The sequence below is a fragment of the Phyllobates terribilis genome, unplaced genomic scaffold (assembly GCF_046119375.1).
Source record: "Phyllobates terribilis strain yellow unplaced genomic scaffold, ASM4611937v1 Scaffold_9__5_contigs__length_417890890, whole genome shotgun sequence".
In the NCBI taxonomy this organism is placed as follows: domain Eukaryota; kingdom Metazoa; phylum Chordata; class Amphibia; order Anura; family Dendrobatidae; genus Phyllobates; species Phyllobates terribilis.
Window position 1 is genome coordinate 53,225,787 of NW_027362769.1, and position 22,874 is coordinate 53,248,660.

The 22,874-nt window shown below is 41.9% G+C and overlaps 1 protein-coding gene and 1 long non-coding RNA gene across 14 annotated transcripts in view; one reads left to right on the forward strand and one right to left on the reverse strand.

The window, feature by feature from the left end:
* Positions 1-22,874, reverse strand: part of LOC141161541 (caspase-8-like) — a 134,339-nt gene that overhangs the window by 53,670 nt on the left and 57,795 nt on the right. For 6 of the 13 annotated variants that reach the window (XM_073646477.1, XM_073646481.1, XM_073646476.1 and 3 more), the window contains 5 exons: positions 21,861-22,108; positions 11,262-11,591; positions 9,717-9,822; positions 2,507-2,648; positions 92-159 (listed from right to left, as the gene is read on the reverse strand). In XM_073646477.1, coding sequence (XP_073502578.1) covers positions 92-159; positions 2,507-2,648; positions 9,717-9,822; positions 11,262-11,566 — 621 coding nt within the window. In that variant the 5' untranslated portion in view covers positions 11,567-11,591; positions 21,861-22,108. The remainder of the gene's footprint in view (positions 1-91; positions 160-2,506; positions 2,649-9,716; positions 9,823-11,261; positions 11,592-21,860; positions 22,109-22,874) is intronic. The other 7 variants (XM_073646480.1, XM_073646485.1, XM_073646479.1 and 4 more) reach the window with 3 other exon arrangements.
* The window catches only part of LOC141161542 (uncharacterized), a 118,614-nt gene that overhangs the window by 15,949 nt on the left and 79,791 nt on the right, over positions 1-22,874 (forward strand). The window lies entirely within an intron of this gene.

Below are 22,874 nucleotides of genomic sequence, written 5' to 3' on the forward strand. Positions count from 1 at the left end.
CCCTCTTATTTGTCACCAGAATTAGGAAAGCACTTGTATTTTGTACCTGAGATACATTAATTTCCCAGGAGCTACAGTATATATATTTTACCTGTGTTTTTTCTCTTTCGTGAGTTGAGCTTTTGTGGAAATCTGTGCTTATTAGATCCGAATCAGCTGCTAAGGTGACAGGAAATGAAAAAAATAATAATAGTAACGGTAATTTTGTGGATGTAAAGTGAGTCATTTATAGGTAGCTGCTTAGTAATATATAGTTTCTCATAGTGAGAAAACTGTAATTTGGGTTTAGAAGCAAACAACCATGAAAGCAATGAAAAAATAAAATGTTATTAACTATAAAATGGATCAGAAAAGTATAGAGACACGTTACGTTACAGCCTAAATTGTAAATGGACATTTTTAGTAAATGTACAGTGGGTACAGAAAGTATTCAGACCCCTTTAAATTTTTCACTCTTTATTTAATTGCAGCCATTTGGTAAATTCTAAAAAGTTCTTTTTTTTTCTCATTAATGTACAGTCTGCACCCCATCTTGACTGAAAAAAACCCTAGAAATGTAGAAATTTTTGCAAATTTATTAAAAAAGAAAAACTGAAATATCAAACGGTCATAAGTATTCAGACCCTTTGCTTAGACACTCATATTTAAGTCACATGCTGTCCATTTCCTTGTGATCCTCCTTGAGATGGTTCTACTCCTTCATTGGAGTCCAGCCTGTATTTAATTAAACTGATAGGACTTGATTTGGAGAGGCACACACCTGTCTATATAAGACCTCACAGCTCACAGTGCATGTCAGACCAAATGAGAATCATGAGCTCAAAGGAACTGCCCAAGGAGCTCAGAGACAGAATTGTGGCATGGCACAGATCTGGACAAGGTTACAAAAGAATTTCTGCAGTACTCAAGGTTCCTAAGAGCACATTGGCATCCATAATCCTTAAATGGAAGAAGTTTGGGACCACCAGAAGTCTTCCTAGACCTGACCATCCAGCCAAACTGAGCAATCGTGGGAGAAGAGCCTTGGTGAGAGAGGTAAAGAAGAACCCCAAGATCACTGTGGCTGAGCTCCAGAGATGCAGTAGGGAGAAGGGAGAAAGTTCCACAAAGTCAACTATCACTGTAGCCCTCCACCAGTTGGGCTTTTATGGCAGAGTGGCCCAACGGAAGCCTCTCCTCAGTGCAAGACATATGAAAGCCTGCATAGAGTTTGCTCAAAAACACATGAAGGACTCCCAGACTATGAGAAATAAGATTCTCTGGTCTAATGAGACGAAGATAGAACTTTTTAGTGATAATTCTAAGCGGTATGTGTGGAGAAAACCAGGCACTGCTCATCACCTGCCCAATACAATCCCAACAGTGAAACATGGTGATGGCAGCATCATGCTATGGGGGTGTTTTTCAGCTGCAGGGACAGGACGATTGGTTGCAATTGAAGGAAACATGAATGTGGCCAAGTACAAAGATATAATAGATGAAAACCTTTTCCAGAGTGCTCTGGACCTCAGACTTGGCCGAAGGTTCACCTTCAAACAAGACAATGACCCTAAGCACACAGCTAAAATAGCAAAGGAGTGGCTTCAGAACAACTCTGTGACCATTCTTGACTGGACCAGCCAGAGCCCTGACCTACACCCAATTGAGTATCTCTGGAGAGACCTGAAAATGGCTGTCCACCAACGTTCACCATCCAACCTGACAGAACTGGAGAGGATCTGCAAGGAAGAATGTCAGAGGATCCACAAATCCAGGTGTGAAAAACTTGTTGAATCATTCCCAAGAAGACTCATGGCTGTACTAGCTCAAAAGGGTGCTTCTACTCAATACTGAGCAAAGGGTCTGAATACTTATGACCGTGTGTTATTTCAGTTTTTCTTTTTTTAATAAATTTGCAAAATTTTCTACATTTCTGTTTTTTTTTCAGTTAAGATGGGATGAAGAGTGTACTTTAATGAAAAAAAATGAACTTTTTAGACTTTACCAAATGGCATTAATGAAACAAAGAGTGAAAAATCTAAAGGGGTCTGAATACTTTCCGTACCCATTGTATAAAAGTGCAAATGCGTTAAATATAAAAACTAAAATAGTATATTTTATATATATATTTAAAAAGTATTATGAACAACTGATATTTCACTCCAAGTGGACCTCAAATACATCTTATTTCCATTGATCATTCATTGTTATTTTATTTATCAATGCCAGACAATATTTTCTGGTATTTTTATAATATTTTTTTTCCAAGTAATGTCTTTATAAAGACATAATATGAATGGTAGTCATATGAAATATTAATTGTGCCACTACTATCATCATGACACTCTCAAAAAATGATTTATCAAGGGACAGACTAATATCTGAATCTCAAATATCACTACTGTCTGACAGTTATTGCAAACATCCAGCCTCTGCCTCTCAAAGAGGATGTCCAGCTGAGTAAAATGTGACCCCAGACTTGGTTGTATTTGGAAGAAATTAATTGTACCCATAAAATATTATGTACCTGCTTTCCTCTTTTGATATTCTGAAATGAGAGCATTAAACTCTTCATCTTTCAAATAATGAGACATTTCCTCCAGGTAGTCCACATTACCTTCACTGATTACATCTTGTTTTTCCAATTCATTAAAAACATCCAACATACTCTGGAATACAAACAGAATCTCATATGTGTTTTGTGATAGATATACAGAAATATATATTGGATTGATAGATAGATAGATAGATAGATTATTAGAAACGTTTCGCTAGATTTCTCTGCCTTTCTTACGCATGCTTGAGAAAGGCAGAAAAATCTGCCGAAACGTTGCTGCTAATGGATCAGTAAAGCCACGTTTTTTTCACTTTCATTTTTGGAGTGCTGCCTGTTTTTTCTAATTTTCTAGATAGATAGATAGAGATATGTGATAGGATAGAGAGATACAGTAGATAGATACAGTTAGGTCCATATATATTTGGACAGAGACAACATTTTTCTAATTTTGGTTCTAGACATTACCACAATGAATTTTAAACAAACCAATTGGTCCCTTTAAAAACAGGGTGGCACATGTTAAGGAGCTGAAACTCCTAAACCCTTCATCCAATTTTAATGTGGATACCCTCAAATGAAAGCTGAAAGTCTGAACTTCAACTGCATCTGAATTGTTTTGTTTAACCCCTTTACGACCAAGGGCATATTAGTACATATCTGTGCCCTGGGCCTTATGGACCTGATACATATTAGTACGCCCTGGCGATTTCGCCCGCACACAGGCTGTGCGGGCGCGATCGCCGTCGGGTGTCAGCTGATTGTCACAGCTGACACCCAGGGCTATGTGCAGGGAGCGGTCTCACACCGCTCCCAGCACATTAACCCCCGCAATGCTGTGATCGAAGTCGATCGCAGCATTGCGGTGGCAAGGGGAGGTGATCGCAGATACTCACCTCCTCTTCCGGCTTCCAGCGATGTCTGCCGCGGCTTCCAGGATGTTGCCATGACGACCCGATGTCGTCATGACAACATCCGGGTCACCAGACAGCAGGAAGATTATTTGGACATGCGCAGTGCATCTCCAAACAATCTTCTCCCTGTCCAGCGCTGACAGCCTGCATGGCACAGGGATGGTGCTGCATTCCTGTGCCATGTAGGCGATCAGAGAAAAAAAAGTGAAAGTCCCATAGTGGGACAAAGTAATAAAGTATAAAAACTATCAGAAAGTGAAAAAAAAAATAAAAAAAAATGAAAAAATATTTAAAAAAAATTAAAAAATATAATCCACCAAAAATAAAAATATAATGTACCCATCAATAAATATTATTATAAAAAAACAAACAATAAAAGTACACATATTTGGTATCGCCGCGTCCGGAACAACCTGACCTATTAAACTGTCCCACTAGTTAACCCCTTCAGTGAACACGGTAAAAAAAAAAAAAAAAAAAAAACGAAGCAAAAAACAATGCTTTATCACCATACCGCCAAACAAAAAATGGAATAACACGCGATCAAAAAGACAAATATAAATAAAAATGGTACCGCTGAAAACTTCATCTCGTCCCGCAAAAAACAAGCCACCATACAGCTCCATCAGCCGAAAAATAAAAAAGTTATAGCTCTCAGAATAAAGCTATGCTAAAAAATAATTTTTTCTATAAAATTGCTTTTATTATGTAAAAGTGCAAAACATAGAAAAACGATATAAATGAGGTACCGCTGTAAACGTACTGACCCGAAGAATAAAGCTGCCTTATCAATTTTACCACACGCGGAACAGAATGAAAAAAAAACAAAGAAACAATTCCTGAATTGTTGGTTTTTGTTTATTCTGCCTCCCAAAAATCGGAATAGAAAGCGATCAAAAAATGTCACGTGCCTGAAAATGGCACCAATAACAACGTCAACTCATCCCGCAAAAAACGAGCCGTCACATGACTGTCTGCCAAAATCTGGAAAAATTATAGCTCTCAAAATATGGCGATGCAAAAACTAGATTTTACAAAAAATGCGTCGTTTAGTGTGTGACAGCTGTCAGTCATAAAAACCCCATATGATTCTGGTATTGCTGTAATCACACCGACCCGAAGAATAAAGTCGTCTAATCACTTATACCGCACGAGGAACGGCGTAAAAAATAAACTCTCAGGTTAGGGTTGGGCTAGGGTTAGGGCTGGGTTTGAGGTTAGGGTTGTGATGGGATTGGGATTTTTTTCAAAAGTAAGAAAAAAAGATGACGATATGGCGACTAGTGTGGAGCGCAAGTGCTCGCTACTTGAGTTTGTATCGGGTGCTCTGGTATGCATTGAGTATCGTGGGTATTTGAGTGACATGCTCGAGTCTCCGCCCCATATGCTTCGCGGCCAAAAAAATTTTGCGGGGATTGCCTGCCATGCATGAGCGATCCTCGCTTGTTTTTTTTTGGGTGTCTAATAACCGTGAAACATGCGGAGCAGGGACTCGAGCATGTCACTCGAGCACACGCTGTGCATGGTGCAAACCTGAGTACCCGATGCAAACTCAAGTAGCGAGCACTTGCGCTCAAGACTAATGACAACTTATTCAATATGATGACCTAATGTTATCAAATTCTGTGTCGTACCTCTGGGTTCAAAATGTTCACTGTACACCTTAATAAAATCCTTGAGGGGTATAGTTTCCAAAATGGGGTCACTTGTGGGGGAGCTCCACTGCTTAGGCACATCAGGGGCTCTCCAAACGCGACATGGTGTCCGCTAACAAATTGAATGGAAAATCGGCTCAAATTGTTAGCGGACGCCATGTTGCGTTTGGAGAGCCCCTGCGTGCCTAAACATTGAAGATCCCCCACAAGTGACCCCATTTTGGAAACTAGACCCCCCAAGGCACCTATCTAGATGCATAGTGAGCACTTGGAACCCCCAGGTGCTTCACAAATTGATTCGTAAAAATGAAAAAGTGAAAAAAAAAACACTTTTTCATTTTTATGAATCAATTTGTGAAGCACCTGGGGGTTCCAAGTGCTCACTATGCATGTAGATAGGTGCCTTTGGGGGGTCTAGTTTCCAAAATGGGGTCACTTGTGGGGGAGCTCCAATGTTTGGGCACACAGGGGCTCTCCAAACGCAACATGGTGTCCGCTAACAATTTGAGCCGACAATTTGTTAGCGGATACCATGTTGCATTTGAAGAGTCCCTATGTGCCCAAACATTGGAGCTCCCCCACAAATGACCCCATTTTGGAAACTAGACCCCCCAAGGCACCTATCTAGATGCATAGTGAGCACTTGGAATCCCCAGGTGCTTCACAAATTGATTCGTAAAAATGAAAAAGTGAAAAAAAAAACACTTTTTCATTTTTATGAATCAATTTGTGAAGCACCTGGGGGTTCCAAGTGCTCACTATGCATCTAGATAGGTGCCATGGGGGGTCTAGTTTCCAAAATGGGGTCACTTGTGGGGGAGCTCCAATGTTTGGGCACACAGGGGCTCTCCAAACGCAACATGGTGTTCGCTAACAATTTGAGCCGACAATTTGTTAGCGGATACCATGTTGCATTTGAAGAGTCCCTGTGTGCCCAAACATTGGAGCTCCCCCACAAATGACCCCATTTTGGAAACTAGACCCCCCAAGGCACCTATCTAGATGCATAGTGAGCACTTGGAATCCCCAGGTGCTTCACAAATTGATTCGTAAAAATGAAAAAGTGAAAAAAAAAACACTTTTTCATTTTTATGAATCAATTTGTGAAGCACCTGGGGGTTCCAAGTGCTCACTATGCATCTAGATAGGTGCCTTGGGGGGTCTAGTTTCCAAAATGGGGTCACTTGTGGGGGAGCTCCAATGTTTGGGCACACAGGGGCTCTCCAAACGCAACATGGTGTCCGCTAACAATTTGAGCCGACAATTTGTTAGCGGATACCATGTTGCATTTGAAGAGTCCCTGTGTGCCCAAACATTGGAGCTCCCCCACAAGTGACCCCATTTTGGAAACTAGACCCCCCAAGGCACCTATCTAGATGCATAGTGAGCACTTGGAACCCCCAGGTGCTTCAAAAATTGATTCGCAAAAATGAAAAAGTGAAAAAAAAAACACTTTTTCATTTTTACGAATCAATTTGTGAAGCACTTGGGGGTTCCAAGTGCTCACTATGCATCTATATAGGTGCCTTGGGGGGTCTAGTTTCCAAAATGGGGTCACTTGTGGGGGAGCTCCAATGTTTGGGCACACAGCGGCTCTCCAAACGCAACATGGCGTCCGCTAATTATTCAAGCAAATCTTACAATCAAAAAGTCAAATGGCGCTCCTTCCCTTCCGAGCCCTGCCGTGCGCCCAAACAGTATATTTTCCCCACATATCGGGTATCTGCGTGCCCAGGGGAAATTGCACAACAAATTTTGGGGTCCATTTTTTCTTGTTACCCCTGTGAAAATAAAAAAAATTGAGTCTAAAGTAACATTTTTGTGAAAAAAGTTAAATGTTCATTTTTTTCTTCCACATTCCAAAAATTCCTGTGAAGCACCTGAAGGGTTAATAAAGTTCTTGAATGTGGTTTTGAGCACCTTGAGGGGTGCAGTTTTTAGAATGGTGTCACTTTTGGGTATTTTCTGTCATAAAGACCTCTCAAAGTGACTTCAAATGTGATGTGGTCCCTAAAAAATGGTTTTGTAAATTTTGTTGGAAAAATGAGAAATCGCTGGTCAACTTTTATCTCTTATAGCTCCCTAACAAAAAAAATTTTGGTTCCAAAATTGTGCTGATGTAAAGTAGACATGTGGTAAATGTTATTTATTAACTCTTTTGTGTGACATATCTCTCTGATTTAAGGGTATAAAAATTCTAATTTTGAAAATTGCAAAATTTTCAAAATTTTTGCCAAATTTCCGTTTTTTTCACAAATAAACGCAAGTGATATTGAAGAAATGTTACCACAATCATGAAGTACAATATGTCACGAAAAAACAATCTCAGAATCAGGGGGATCCGTTGAAGCGTTGCAGAGTAATTACCTCATAAAGTGACAGTGGTCAGAATTGTAAAAATTGGCCTGGTCATTAACGTGCAAACCACCCTCGGGGGTTAAAAGGTTAAAATTCATTGTGGTAATGTCTATAACCAAAATTAGAAAAATGTTATCTCTGTCCAAATATACAGTACAGACCAAAAGTTTGGACACACCTTCTCATTTAAAGATTTTTCTGTATTTTCATGACTATGAAAATTGTACATTCACACTGAAGGCATCAAAACTATGAATTAACACATGTGGAATTATATACTTAACAAAAAAGTGTGAAACAACTGAAAATATGTCTTATATTCTAGGTTCTTCAAAGTAGCCACCTTTTGCTTTGATGACTGCTTTGCACACTCTTGGCATTCTCTTGATGAGCTTCAAGAGGTAGTCACTGGAAATGGCTTTCTCTTCAAAGGTGTGCCCTGTCAGGTTTAATAAGTGGGATTTCTTGCCTTATAAATGGGGTTGGGACCATCAGTTGTGTTTTGCAGAAGTCTGGTGGATACACAGCTGATAGTCCTACTAAATAGACTGTTAGAATTTGTATTATGGCAAGAAAAAAGCAGCTAAATAAAGAAAAACAAGTGGCCATCATTACTTTAAGAAATGAAGGTCAGTCAGTCCGAAAAATTGGGCAAACTTTGAAAGTGTCCCCAAGTGCAATTGCAAAAACCATCAAGCGCTGAAAAGAAACTGGCTCACATGAGGCCCGCCCCAGGAAAGGAAGTCACCTCTGCTTCTGAGGATAAGTTTATCCGAGTCACCAGCCTCAGAAATCGCAGGTTAACAGCAGCTCAGATTAGAGACCAGGTCAATGCCACACAGAGTTCTAGCAGCAAACACATCTCTACAACAACTGTTAAGAGGAGACTTTGTGCAGCAGGCCTTCGTGGTAAAATAGCTGCTAGGAAACCACTGCTAAGGACAGGCAACAAGCAGAAGAGACTTGTTTGGGCTAAAGAACACAAGGAATGGACATTAGACCAGTGGAAATCTGTGCTTTGGTCTGATGAGTCCAAATTTGAGATCTTTGGTTCCAACCACCGTGTCTTTGTGCGACGCAGAAAAGGTGAATGGATGGACTCTACATGCCTGGTTCCCACCGTGAAGCATGGAGGAGGAGGTGTGATGGTGTGGGGGTGCTTTGCTGGTGACACTGTTGGGGATTTATTCAAAATTTAAGGCATACTGAACCAGCATGGCTACCACAGCATCTTGCAGCGGCGTGCTATTCCATCTGGTTTGCGTTTAGTTGGACCATCATTTATTTTTCAACAGGACAATGACCCCAAACACACCTCCAGGCTGTGTAAGAGCTATTTGACCAAGGAGGAGAGTGATTGGGTGCTACGCCAGATGACCTGGCCTCCACAGTCACCAGACCTGAACCCAATCGAGATGGTTTGGGGTGAGCTGGATCGCAAAGTGAAGGCAAAAGGGCCAACAAGTGCTAAGCATCTCTGGGAACTCCTTCAAGATTGTTGGAAGACCATTTCCGGTGACTACCTCTTGAAGCTCATCAAGAGAATGCCAAGAGTGTGCAAAGCAGTCATCAAAGCAAAAGGTGGCTACTTTGAAGAACCTAGAATATAAGACATATTTTCAGTTGTTTCACACTTTTTTGTTAAGTATATAATTCCACATGTGTTAATTCATAGTTTTGATGCCTTCAGTGTGAATGTACAATTTTCATAGTCATGAAAATACAGAAAAATCTTTAAATGAGAAGGTGTGTCCAAACTTTTGGTCTGTACTGTATATGGACCTAACTGTAGATAGATTGATAGATAGATAGATAGATAGATAGATAGATAGATAGATTTGGATCCTGACACATTGTACACAGAACTGAGCAGCAGCTGATGAAATAGTAGAAGATTCTATAAATATTCCAGCTGTCAAATATACCAGTGTTCAAATAGTATTAAAGGGAACTTGTCACCAAGCTTTCCCCATATAAAGCAGGGCCAGCACCTGTAATCGCTCTGTTACAGCATTCTAGAATACTGTATATATGTCTCCAATCCGCTCTGCGTGGCACTAAAAAAAGCTTTTATTATACTAACAGACCGCGCAGTCCAGTCTGATGGGCGTCTCTGGCCTTGAAGCTATTTATTTATGCCTTGCAGAGGGGATTGGGGACATACATACAGCATTCTAGTATGCTGTAACAGAGGGCTGAAAGATGCTGGCCGTACTTTATATGGGGAACCTGGTGACAGGTTTAACCATTCCTTACCTTCACTTTTTCCACTCTAGCTTTGGGAAGAATTTGTGTACAATTCCTTTTGATTTCCTCAAGTTTACTATTTGTTATTACATTTCCGAGCTTGTAGAGTAAACATCTAAAACAATAAGGTCAAACAAATTGTCAGTAGGATGAAAATAGTGTTAAAGGGAACTTTTCAGAAATAATGGTATTGATCTGTAGCCATAGTGTCATATTGGTAATCTGCTGGTAAATATAATTTTCAACATACAGTATGTGGCATTATAACTAGAAGCTGCAGGGAGAAAATGAAGTTACATTGTCCCTGCATCCAGTCCCTGCCAGTCATCGGAGCAGCGTTGTAATCCCTCCCCTTGCGCTTTGACTGCCATCCGGCTCAGCAGACAAGCAGAGGTTGTCCACCTTTGGGGACATTTGTTTTTACTTAATGAAGCACTCTTGTTACCTTTTTTTCAACTCAATCTGTGTAATTGTTAGTGTAGTGTAATGTCAGTGTGTTACTATACTCAACAATTGCCTCTTCCCCGGTATCCAGTGCCTTCCACTCCTCTACGGAGTCACTTGACAGCAATATAGACTCTCCGGTAGTGACTTTACAATGTAAGTCTATGGAGCACCTGAACAAGGCTCCATAGACTTATACTGTAGAAGATGCTTACGGCTCACACACAGAGTATAGAGTGATCCGGAGAGTCGGAGTCACCATCACATGACTCAGGAAAGAACTGGCGTGGCACTGAATACAGTACAAGACAGTGATTGATGAGTATATTAACACACTGACACTACACTACAATTTACACAGGTTTAGACCACATTCACACGTTCAGTATTTGGTCAGTATTTTACATCAGTATTTGTAAGCTAAAACCAGGAGTGGAACAATCAGAGGTAAAGTATAATAGAAACACGTCACCACTTCTGTATTTATCACCCATTCCTGGTTTTGACTTACAAATAATGATGTAAAATACTGACCAAATACTGAACGTGTGAACATGGCCTTAGAGGAAAAAAGTTAATGAGAGTACTTCTTTAAATACATGTATTTTGGGCTAAAAATCATTTTTGCAATGTAGTTTCAATAAAAATGCTGCACTATTTTGCTTTTACTGGCTCATTGTTTCCCTGCACATTCACATTTGATGTGATCTGTGGTCATAAAAAGGACTCCGGTTAATCGCCCAGGTCAGTAATCGGTGACCCATGGATGGGAGGCCTGAGAACCATTCTGGTCAGGGGCGACATCATCATTTGCTCTTCTCTTAGACAGTCTACTCTTTCTTTCTGATCATTAGATGAGGTTTATTTCTGCTTTTTTAGCCCTTCTTTATTTGTATTTGATTTGTTTTCATACTTTCTCCATTTTGCTCATTGCCTTTTTTACCGTTACCGTTACATCCCCACAATAACATTGTATACCTATTGGATTATTACATTGGTTTGCTTCTGTTAGATATTATTGTAGATATTCATTGTTGATAAATGTAGACGTTTGCCCCCTTTCTGAAGTACTAGGGCATTACCACTTAAGATGGTCTTTTTATGTCTTACCTGTAAGGGGAAATTTGCGCCATCCCTGGATCCTTCAGTCTCTCACTCATTGCGCTCGCTTTTAACTGAAAATGTTTTAGAAGTAGATCATATCGCTCTAAATAAAATAGCAGCTCCTCAATAAGACATGTATTGTTCCCATCCATACAGCACATTTGCTGTAAAAGGACAAAGAGATCAGTGTCTTCTTTTCCAGTACAAGATTGCTGTGAGATAAAGTCCTTGCACAAGAACGCCAGCTCGCTGCAGTTACTAGAAGCTAGCTGTTCGCTAATCTCAAACAACTTACTAATAAAGGGGTCCATGCTGATCACATTGAATTTTTTACGTCTGTAAATAAAGAAAATATTAAGTTAGATTACTACATTTCCGTCACCAATTATGGATAAAATGAAAAAGACGACTAAGTTACAGCATTATAAAATTCAAAGTTGGAAAGAGTCATATTTCCACAAAGTACTAAACCTAAATTCTAGCCACTCTCCATAAATATTAAACAATTCTTTACATTTTTTTGCCTGTATTCATATCAATTTATGTCCCTTAGTATGTTTTAAAACACTAATAAAGACCACACACTTGACAGTCTAAATTAGTTATAAAAGTTGTTATGATTAGGAGTCATTTAAGTTTGAAACATTTGATATAAAAACAACACATCAAATAAAAAGGAAGCAGCATGGATGAATCCTAAGTTAAATCCATAAACAATAGTCTCTGGGGGCAGATCCCCAGGGAGATCTATGTCCGGCCCACAGATCTTAACAGCTCATTTACATATTAAAAAAAAGTCGATTTCTCTGGAATAAGACATCAAATCGCAGATATCAAGGTGTCATTTTATTCAACTTTCTAAGACCTGTATGCCCATGTATGTGGTTTAGGAGGGTTCATCCGACTGACAGGTGCCCTTTAACAAGCAGTTTAATAGTAGTGATGAACAATCAAAAATGTTGGACTGTTATGGCATATAATCAATAAATAGCTGTATATAGGTAGAAATTGAGTGTTTCCAACAACCAGAAATAAATTATATCACAAAAGGAAGCTGTGTAGCATCAGCCCCAACGTTTTAACTTCATAGGCTACCAAAATAAATTTTACGTGGAAAGACATTTTTACTTCTGCATCTCAAGCATATTTTCAGAGGAGTGAGGGCCCTGCGTGCAAGCTTACAATCTATGATTTCCTTAACATCTTATAATGAATGTAGCTGCTAAGTTCTTGAGATATTTTGATTATTTTTGTCACCAGGATAAAAACAGAATATATTAATACTATGATGAATGATATTGTCAGTTCATTTTATTTTGCACAGATGGAAAGATTTGATCACCTGGTTCCTCGTGCTATTTGAGTAGGAATTTGATGTTCAGATTATTTGTGACAATTGATTATTTGTGACTAAATTTTTTTTGTAAAAACTCAATTGTTATTAAAGAAGAAATTCTCATACATTTTTAAAACATAAGATGATATGTCAATAATTGACATTTTTGTTGAAACAAAAACCAGAAAATACCCAATATAATATATAGCAAGATGAAATTCTCAAAATACAATGTATCCAATATGTAATAAATTATCATTCCAATTAAAAAGAGTCGTTTTAAGGGGTGGAGGAGGGTGGAAGGAGAAAAGAAAGGGAAAACAGGAAAAATGACTCATGTATAGTACATCTGCCCAATACTAAGTATTTTATTTATTGAACCTACTACAGAACAGTGGGATTACTTTAAAGGAAGCCCAACAGACCCAAACAAGTCCTATGCGATAAGCCCTATAATGATCCTCTGTCATTACAATCTCCATTGGTAGTGGTGGTCCATTTCAACCACCCATTCCTTAAAGTAGGAAGGTTCAATGGCTTTCCAATGCCTTGGGATCGTTGAGGATTCAGCAGTCATGAGAGGCTTTAAAGGCCTTTCTTAATCTAAGAATGGAGCCAAAGATTAAGGACAGAGGCCCCACTTGTGAAGAGGGAAAACTTTTGGTGTCAGTAGCTAAATAATATATTTCAAAGAAGTATTGCAGAAGAGCTAAAACTTAGAGCATGTCCATTATATGTGCACCATACTGCCTGCCTCCGTGTTGCACCAGCAGCACTTTTCCCGTACTGTAAAGTTTATGTAAAAATGTTGAGAACCTATACGATATATGAACGAGATCTTGGAATTACTCTCCTATGCTTGGCAAGACACAGGCAATTTGTGAGTCAAGGTAAATATTTTTTGGTGATTCTCTGATGACAAGCCGATGCCAAGGTCTTGCTCCCATGTACTTATAAAAGGAGTTGAGTACATTGGTCCCCACAGAAAGAGATCACAAAGGAGGAATTTCACATGTGAAGGTGTATCAGTTTCAGAAGGATTGTATTGGAAGTGATAGGAGTTGGCTCACCAACATCCCCTGGATTTGGGACTAATTTTTGAATACATAAAATGAAATGTTTTTCTTACGTTCTTCTGTACTTGGCCTAGGTACATTGATTCCTAGAAGAAACTGTCTATTGTTTGTATGTTTAGAGAAAAAGCATTTTCATTTTTTGCTGGTGGTATTATATGTTATCAGTTTGTCAATAAATTCGCCCAGGTTTAGGTATATCATTTAGTTACAAAACCTTGGCTGGCACTTTTTTTTCTTAAACTAGGAGCAATTCACTCATTTTAAATGGCTTTCCTTAGGCTTCATTCGCAGATCCATTTTTGCCATAAGTGTCCAATAAGTGTGTTTTTTACTGAGAGCATATGGACACATTATATTGTATTGGGCTATTTATAATCTATAGTTTGCATAAAATAATGGAGATATGTCCTACTTTGGTCTGATTTGGAGACCAAAGTTGCCCTTTCAAGAGAGGTGCCAAAAAAACAGAGCATCTAAGCTGCATCTGTGGGCTGTGTGTTTTTACTGACTAAATGCTAAGAGGAGCTTGGAAAACCTCCATCAGGTTTGGGGTTTCTTTTTTCATAATAGAAAAACGGATGACACACGGATGGTAAAAACAGTCATAAGGACCGAAGACTAAAGAAAATTGGATCCACCACACAGGTCAAAAGCTGCTCATTTTTTGCAGATGAGAACAAAAATGGATGCCTGAATTCAACCATATTTACGGTTTAGTATTTTTTACCAGAATTTCTTAAGTAGTTGTAAGCCAGAATCAGGTGTGGCTCCAAAAATTATAACAGGTGAGAGAATCTTTTAATTATAGTTTTTATCTCTGTAGATTTTACTTCTGATTTTGGCTTGCAAATATTGATGCAAATACCAAGGTGTTAATTAGTCCTTAGTGGGGATTTTCATTTTTTTTTCTAATTTACAGTTGGTAGCCATGCTTATAACACAAGATAAAAAAAAGTTTTATTCTCCATGGGAATCCAATTCCACCCCAGTGCTTCTGCTCTGATGGTCTACACTAGTTCGGAAGCAATGAAGTCCTGACCACCAGTCTTTTGATATTGTTGCCAATCAGCGGTCAGGCGAATGGTGGTCATGGTCATCCCTTGCAGTCAAGCAGAAAATGTGGGAGTGCCAACACTGGTGTGTGTAGGGGATTCTTTGATTATAACTTTTTTTAGTGTGTTTTATCATCATGGCACCCCACTGTAATAAAAAAAAAAAAACACAACCATAATCTCTCCCAAACCTGGATAATCCCTTTTATGAATTGGTGATTTTACTGCTATAAGTAGAATGGCAGAAGCTAGTTTGTTGGTGAGTGATGTTCATTTGGAGGAATCTACTGTTTGGATTTTAGTGAGATGATCAAAAACTAAGAAAGGGTAAATGGATAAAGTTAAAACAGTTGTGTGCGGTTTAAAGCACCACTCCAGCATTTTTTATTTTACCCCCAGAGTGGTATCAATAATATATGTTGCTTGCGGGCATGAAAATACTTAACTTACCCACCGCCATTTTCTTCTGTTATAGGAGGCCTCTCCGGTCGGTCTCCAGCAGTTTGTGACCTGCCGAATCACTCCAGTGTTCACTGTCCGGACTGGAGGTCACTTCTCAATGTAAGTGTATGAGAGCCAGAACGAGACCAGAATGAGGGTCTCATAGACTTACACTGAGAGCTCGTGACCGTTGTCTCTGACTTTCGGTCAGTCAGAAGCTGCAGTCACAAGATGGCAGAGCGGGACCAAAGCGGAATGGGAAGAGCTGAAGAAGACGTTGGCCGGTAAGTATATTACTAAGGGCAGGGAACAGACATTAGTGATAGCAGCTGGAGTGGTGCTTTAGTATTTGTGTGATATTTTGATGACTAAAAATTATTTAGAAAGTTGACCAGTAGTTTATTCTGGTTCATGCTGATTCTACTCCATGAACAAGATATAGTGAAGTGCTTAAAATGTTTTTAGCTTCAATATTTTGTTGATATTTAAAACAGGTAAACAAAAATATAACTACTTCCAATGAGGAACCAAAACATTTCAAAATGTTAAAGGAGTTGTCTAAAACCTTACTGAATTTGAAAAGATACGTTACAGTATCCATTCAAAGTAAAAAAAATGCATTTTTTTCATATATTTCAATTAAAAATTTCCTACTGTCCCCTCACAAACCTAATTTTCTATCTGTGTTTTTAACTTCTTACTTCCGAGGATGTTTCATTTGAGTCTCCCAGGATGCAGTGGAAATTCTCAAATGAGAAGTCAGAGTGCCCTGCGGTCACCACCATAGCTGCTGCTATCCCCACTTTGAATAGGCTTGTCATCAGGAACAACCCTTTCTGGGGCTGGGCTATTCTGCTATACTGGTTGTCACAACCAATGTGAGCTCAGTATCCTGTCCCTGCTCATCGCTGTGTTAGTTTTATTGTGCATTGAAGTATATTAGAACAGCGATTTTTTTTTGTACTTTAAATAGATAAAGAATAATTTTTAATTCAGTTAGGTTTTGGACAACACCTTTAACAATAAGGTCCCGACTAGTGATGGGCGAGCACTAAAATGCTCGGGTGCTCGATGCTCGGGTCGAGCACATTGGAATACTCGGGTGCTCAACCTGAGCAACGAGCCCAATGTAAGTCTATGGGAAACTTGAGCATTTTTCCGGCGGCACCCCCGGTGGTCTCCAGAGGGCCTAAAAATTGCCCAAATCGATGGGAACCGTGCTCAAATGGCATAGGAGCAGCATGGGGAAGACCCCTGGAAGCATTTCTGACTCCCAGGTCACTGCTGTCCACAATGTTGTCAGCGGTATTACGCCACTTTTACGGACTCACAATAAAACATACAAAAACGAAACCAAAATGGATTTTCCTGGGAAATATGTTAAGAAACATCCTTTCCAGGGTAATGACTTGTATATAAGGCAAAATAAATAACCAAAACCAAAAATACTCCTCCACACCTTGGGCTATGTTCACACGAGTTTTTGATGCGTTTTTGCACTTTTGCATTGCTTTCAACAATGATAAATGCATTCACCGAGAAATGTCATTTTAACATTTTACAACTTTATCTGGCCATGTGGTGTGTGAGACATGATCAGACACATCCTGTTTTATTTATGAAGGAGGGACACGAAGCCTATTTTTATAGGGCCATCAGGCGGCCTTTACTATTCTTAAAGGGCCAGCAGCCGGCCCTCACTATTCTCATGTAGTGAATGCAAGGGAGGGTTACCAAAAATTTGGAGGCACTCCAATGCCCCTTGGAAGAGACGTGGAGGTCAGAGGGCATCCTGAAAACAATGCTCCCATTATTAGTAAGTGGGTCTCCCATTGTGTTTGCCTATGCAGTGAATGCAAGGGTTGTCAAAAATTTGGAGGCACTCCAATGCCCCTTTGAAAGAGACGTGGAGGTCAGAGGGCCTCCTGAAAACAATGTTCCCATTATTAGGAAGTGGGTCTCCCATAGTGTTGGCCTATGCAGTGAATGCAAGGGCTGAAAAAAAAATTGGGAGGCACTCCAATGCCCCTTGGAAGAGACGTAGAGGGCCTCATGAAAAAATGTTCCCATTAGAAAGGAGCGGGTCTCCTGTACTTGTAATGCCCATGGGCTGACAAACATTTACCCCTGGGGGGTATACATGAACATACTGTATAAAATTTTTTTTTTACGGGCATCATAAACACCCTTTAAAAAAATTATGTGGGTGTTGCATCACGGACCACGGTCACCCTGGTGATATGGTGGTGGAGGATGAGGATGAGGAGAAGGAGGAGGACAAGAGCAAATAGCCAAAATCAGTAAGTGTATACCCATGTGTGGGTGTGAAAAGGTGCATGGGAATACACCTCCCAAAAAAGACACAGGATTTGAGAATATGTTACGTTGCTATCATTCGGTGGTGTTGAGAAGTCTGGCCCAATCCAGCCCTTGTTCATTTTTAAAAGAGTCAGCCTGTCAGCATTTTCAGTTGACAGGCGGATGCTCTTATCAGTTATAATTCCACCAGCGACACTAAAAACCCGCTCTGATAAAACGCTAGCGGCAGGGCAGGCCAGGACCTCCAAGGTATAGAGAGACAGTTCATTCCACGTATCCAGCTTGGATACCCAATAATTATAAGGCACAGAGGAATCACGGAGGACGTTAATACGGTCGGCAAGGTACTGCCTCAGCATCTTCGCAAACTTTGCACTCCTTGTGAGAGTACCCCGCGCCTCAGGGCCTGTGCGATGGGAGGGGCTGAGAAAATTCTCCCAGAACTTTGATAGTGTTCTCCTGCCTCTGCTGGATTGGAGTTATGTCTCTCTCACCTGTAGTCCTTGGTTGTCCAATGAACTGTGACCTCTGCCACCAGCGTTTTCAGATGGGAATTTTTTTAATAGTTCCACAACAAGGGCGTTCTGGTACTGACACATTTTTGTAGACCTGTCCGCCTCAGGAATAAGAGATATAAACTTCTCCTTGTAGCGTGGGTTTAGAAGTGTCTCCAACCAGGAATGACTGTCACCCAAAATTTGGAGAACGCGAGAGTCATGGGAAAGGCAGCGTAACATAATATCAGCCATGCGTGCCAGACTGCTAACAGGCAAGACTTCCGTGTCCTCACCAAGAGGACGACTGACCATGCTCTCCTCCTCCTCTCTCTTCTCAGGCCATCCACGCTGAACAGACGGTATGACAGTTGTGCAGGTAGTACAGTCTATAGCGCATGAAACTAGCTCCTGTTCTTCCTCCTCCTCCTCTTCCTCATTGTCACCCAATCCACATTGGGATGAGATGAGGCTGGGCTGTGTGTAATCACCCTGTATGGTTCCTTGCTCCATCTCATCATGCTCCACCTGCAATGCATCCTCTTTGATTGTGAGCAGAGAGCATTTCAGAAGACAAAGAAGCGGGACGGTGACACCAATTATGGGGTCCTCGCCGCTCACCATCTTGGTGGAGTCCTCAAAGTTTTGGAGGATGGTACATATGTCTGACATCCATGTTCACTCCTGAGGTCTTATGTGTGGAGTCTGAACTGAATACCGATGGCTTTGTTGATGCTGGTACTCAACAACTGTCCTCTTCTGCTCACAAATCCTTCCCAATATCTGCAGTGTAGAGTTCCAACGCGTGGGGACATCACACACCAGTCTGTGAGCCGGAAGCTGCAAACGCTGCTGAAAGACGGCAAGGGCGGCGCAAGCTGTAGGTGATTTTCTAAAATGGGCACATAGGCGGCGTACTTCAACAAGCAGATCCGGCAGCTCTGGGTAGGATTTGAGAAACAGCTGAACCACGAGGTTAAGCACATGGGCCAGGCATGGTATGTATGTGAGCTCGCCTTCCCTCAGAGCTGCCACCAGGTTCCGGCCATTGTCACCATGCCTGGCTGTAGGTTCAGCGGTGTGAGCCACAGATCTGCCTGCTCTTTCAGAGTTGTCCACAACTTTTCAGCATTGTGCGGTTTGTCACCTAAGCATATTAGCTTCAGCACAGCCTGTTGCCGCTTGGCCGAGGCAGTGCTGCAGTGCTTCCAGCTTGTGACTGATGTGGTCATTTCGGAGATGGAGGCTGAAGAGGAGGAGGAGGCTGAGGAGGATAAGGTGCAGGAGGTGTAGACTGTGGGGGCAACCATGATTGACCTAGGGCCCGCAATCCTTGGCGTTGAGAGGACGTGTTCCATCCCAAGGGCCAACTGGGTCCCGGCTTCCACTGTCAGCGAGATGTACCATCCCTGCCCACAAGCACTTGTCCACGTCTCCGTGGTTAGGTGGACTTTCCCGGTAACTGTGTTGTTGAGGGCACGGCTAATGTTTTGGGACACGTGCTTGTGTAATGCGGGGACGGCATACCGTGAGAGATAGTGGCGGCTGGGGACCGAGTACCGAGGGATGGCCGCCATTAGGTTGCGGAATGCTTCCGTCTCCATGAGCCTAAAAGGCAACATTTCGAGCGCAAGCAGTTGCTAAATGTGGGAATTTAGTAGTGTTTAATTGGCTGCGTATTTGCGCTTGCAAGGACTGGGGTATGGACAACTGAATGCTGCACGGGGACAAGGACATGCTTCCTGATGCTGGTACTTGAGAGTGTGCAACGACAGGTGCAGGGCAGGAGGCATCTTCGCATGCACCATGGACAGGGGATTGACTTACTTGCATGCACAACAGTGGAAGACACTGTTCCTGGACCCTGGGGTTTGGCCCACAAAGTCGGGTGCTTTGCTGCCATGTGCCTGATCATGCTGGTGGTGGTCAGGCTGCTAGTTTTGCCACCCCTGCTGATGCTGGCCTGGCAGGTGGTGCAAATGGCCTTTTTGGGGTTATCGGTAGAGTCTTTAAAAAACAACCAGACTTGGGAAGACCTAACAGTTGTACTGGCAACTTCCTTCGTGTTGGTGTTATGGGAAATGGTTGCCTGCCTTCTGTCTGCAGCCAACACACTGCTTCTTCCTGCCTGTTGGGGTGCTCTGCCTCCCTCCCTCTGTGTGCTGCTGTCCTCGCTCTGCATTTCCTCCTGCCAGGTTGAGTCAGTTACTATATCACCCACCACCTCGTCTTCCACTTCCGCACCCTGGTCCTCCTCCTGACTTTCTGGCAATTGTGTCTCATCATCGTCCACCTCTTGTGACACTTTCCCACCATTGCCTTCATGTGAACGTGGCTGCTCAAATATTTGGGCATCGCTACATGCGGTCTCCTCTTGCCCCACTTCAAGGGGACCGGGCGAGAGGCTCGAATCCATAAATGGAAAAGTGAACAGCTCTTTGGAGTGTCCAAATGTGCGATCAGTTGTCTCCGTGCACTCAGCATGGCGGGAGGAAGGAGGATCAGGGTGAGGAATATGCAGTCCAGACTCACGGCTACTGAGACTTGACCGTGTGGAAGACAGGGTGGTGGTGGTGGCAAAGTGACTGGAAGCATTATCTGCTATCCAACCAACAACCTTTTGACACTGCTCTGGATTCAATAGTAGTGTGCTGCGGTCCCCTAGGAATTGGGACAGGAAGGTCGCGCGAGAAGATGTGGGTGTTTGTTGTGGCATAATTTCAGCTTGCCTCAGCCTCTGCATGCGCCATCACCATCACGTCCAGTTCCCCGTCCCTTGCCATGCGCCTTACCCATTTTAAATGGAGGACAATATCTTCCACGCTCACTACAAATGGCTGAATTTGGAGCGAACTTATATGTGAGCCATGTGACGGAGAAACCACAGTTTTAAATACCTGGCCTGTAGGTAACTATTTTGAACAGCAAACCGGTGTCAAAAACTTCACTGTGACTGAGAAACCACAGTTTTAAATAGCTGGATTTTTAGCGCTGTAATATGGAAAGGACCTGGCTGTATTCTGCACTGTCAACAAGCAAATTATGCAGAAAAAACGGTGTTCTCTGGATTGCTTTTTAAGCAAATAATAAGGATTAAGATCCAAAAAAAATATTCCTGGCCCCTGAGACCTGGGCCTGTTTCTAGAAATGTCTAACAGCAGCAGCTGCAGCAGACAGAACTGGAATGGAGCCTCTGGTGCTATATGCACTGCAGTCTGCAATATACACTGCCTGCCTGATATCTCTGCAGATGGATTAGTCCTCAGAAGGACTGTTTGTTGAGATGGATATGTGTAATATACTTCTGTTCTACCTACACTACCTAATAAACAAGCAAATCTCTCCCTAGCTCATCAGCACCTCTCCATACACTGTCTGATTCCGGAGTGACTGTGACGAGCATGGCGGCGCCAGGTCTGATATAGACCTGATGACGCTGTGCGGCCAGCCAATCACTGTAATGCCACAACCAACATGGCTGCAGCATTACAGTGAGTGGCAGACAATCGTTACATGTTCATTGGCTCTGTAAAGAGCGCCAAACATGCAGGGAGGGGACCCGAGCATCCACCCGAGCATCTCGCAAGTACTCGGCGAGCTCCGAGCATGTCGAGTACTGAGATGCTCGGGCGAGTACCGAGTACTTGCAAGTATGCTCGCTCATCACTAGTCCCGACATAATGCACAGAGACAAAAATTGTTATAATGTCTTTCTGAGAAATTAGGCAATTACCTGCAGCCACAGATCTAGTGACTTCAAGTGAGTTCAATAATCAATAAGGACTACATACTGCTTAGGTGAAAGGGAAAAGAAATAGAAGATGAAGAAAAAAGGAGCTGAGGGATATGTGTGGAGAATATGGATTCAATAGGGGGGACAGACTTACCCATCTCTCTGTATCTCTAGTTGTACCTTACTAACGGATCAAAAATCCCTGGAAAGTCTGGAGAGGTTTGGTATGTTTATCTTTCAAACCAGGTCTTCTCAAATTTAAAGGAATCAGAATCTTCTTAATATAATATTCATTTTTAAATTTGGAAATTGGAAAGTTGCTTGCTGGACACCCAGCACCTAGGTCAAATTCCTCAAGTCGTCCCCATGCCTTTATGACAGTCACCACAAATCATTTTAATCCTGATAATACAAATGTTAGTGTATTATATCATTGTGTGAGGTCAATTACATAGTAGTTACCATTGTACTATCTGTAAATATATTCACTGTATCCAACAATTGGTTGCAAGGTGGCAAACAGAAGAATTAGCCCATGGCGGTCTGCCTAATTACAATAACAGGAAATATAGAAGCATATAAAGCCACACTTAGTAGAACCAAAGTGCACAACCAAGAAAAACATTTCCTCAAGACAAATGATCACAGGGCCAGAGTCAGCACCCGGGCAAGTGACGGGGCTCTGAGCAGGCAGGAGGCCCACTCGCGGTCGGACACCCCACCAGGCTATGGGCGGAGGAGAGCGGAGCCAGCGCCCGCCCTTCTCCCCCTGCTTGCTCAGGGCCCCAGCAGCCGGATACTTACGTCTCCCCATGCCTCCGCAGATCCGCTGTCTTCCTGCTGTGAGGTGAGTATTTGATTTTATTTTTAATGTATGGAGGCATGGGGCATTATATGGGGGGGTGATATCCAGCATGGGGCATTATATGGGGGGGGGTGACATCCTGCATGGGGCATTATATGGGGGGTGACATCCTGCATGGGGCATTATATGGAGGGGTGATACCCTGCATGGGGCATAATAAAGAGAAGGGGGTGATATCCTGCATGGGGCATTATAAAGAGGGGGGGTGACATCCTGCATGGGGTATTATATGGTGGGGGAAAGGGACATCCTGCATGGGGCATTATATGGGGGGGAAAGGTGACATCCTGCATGGGGCATTAT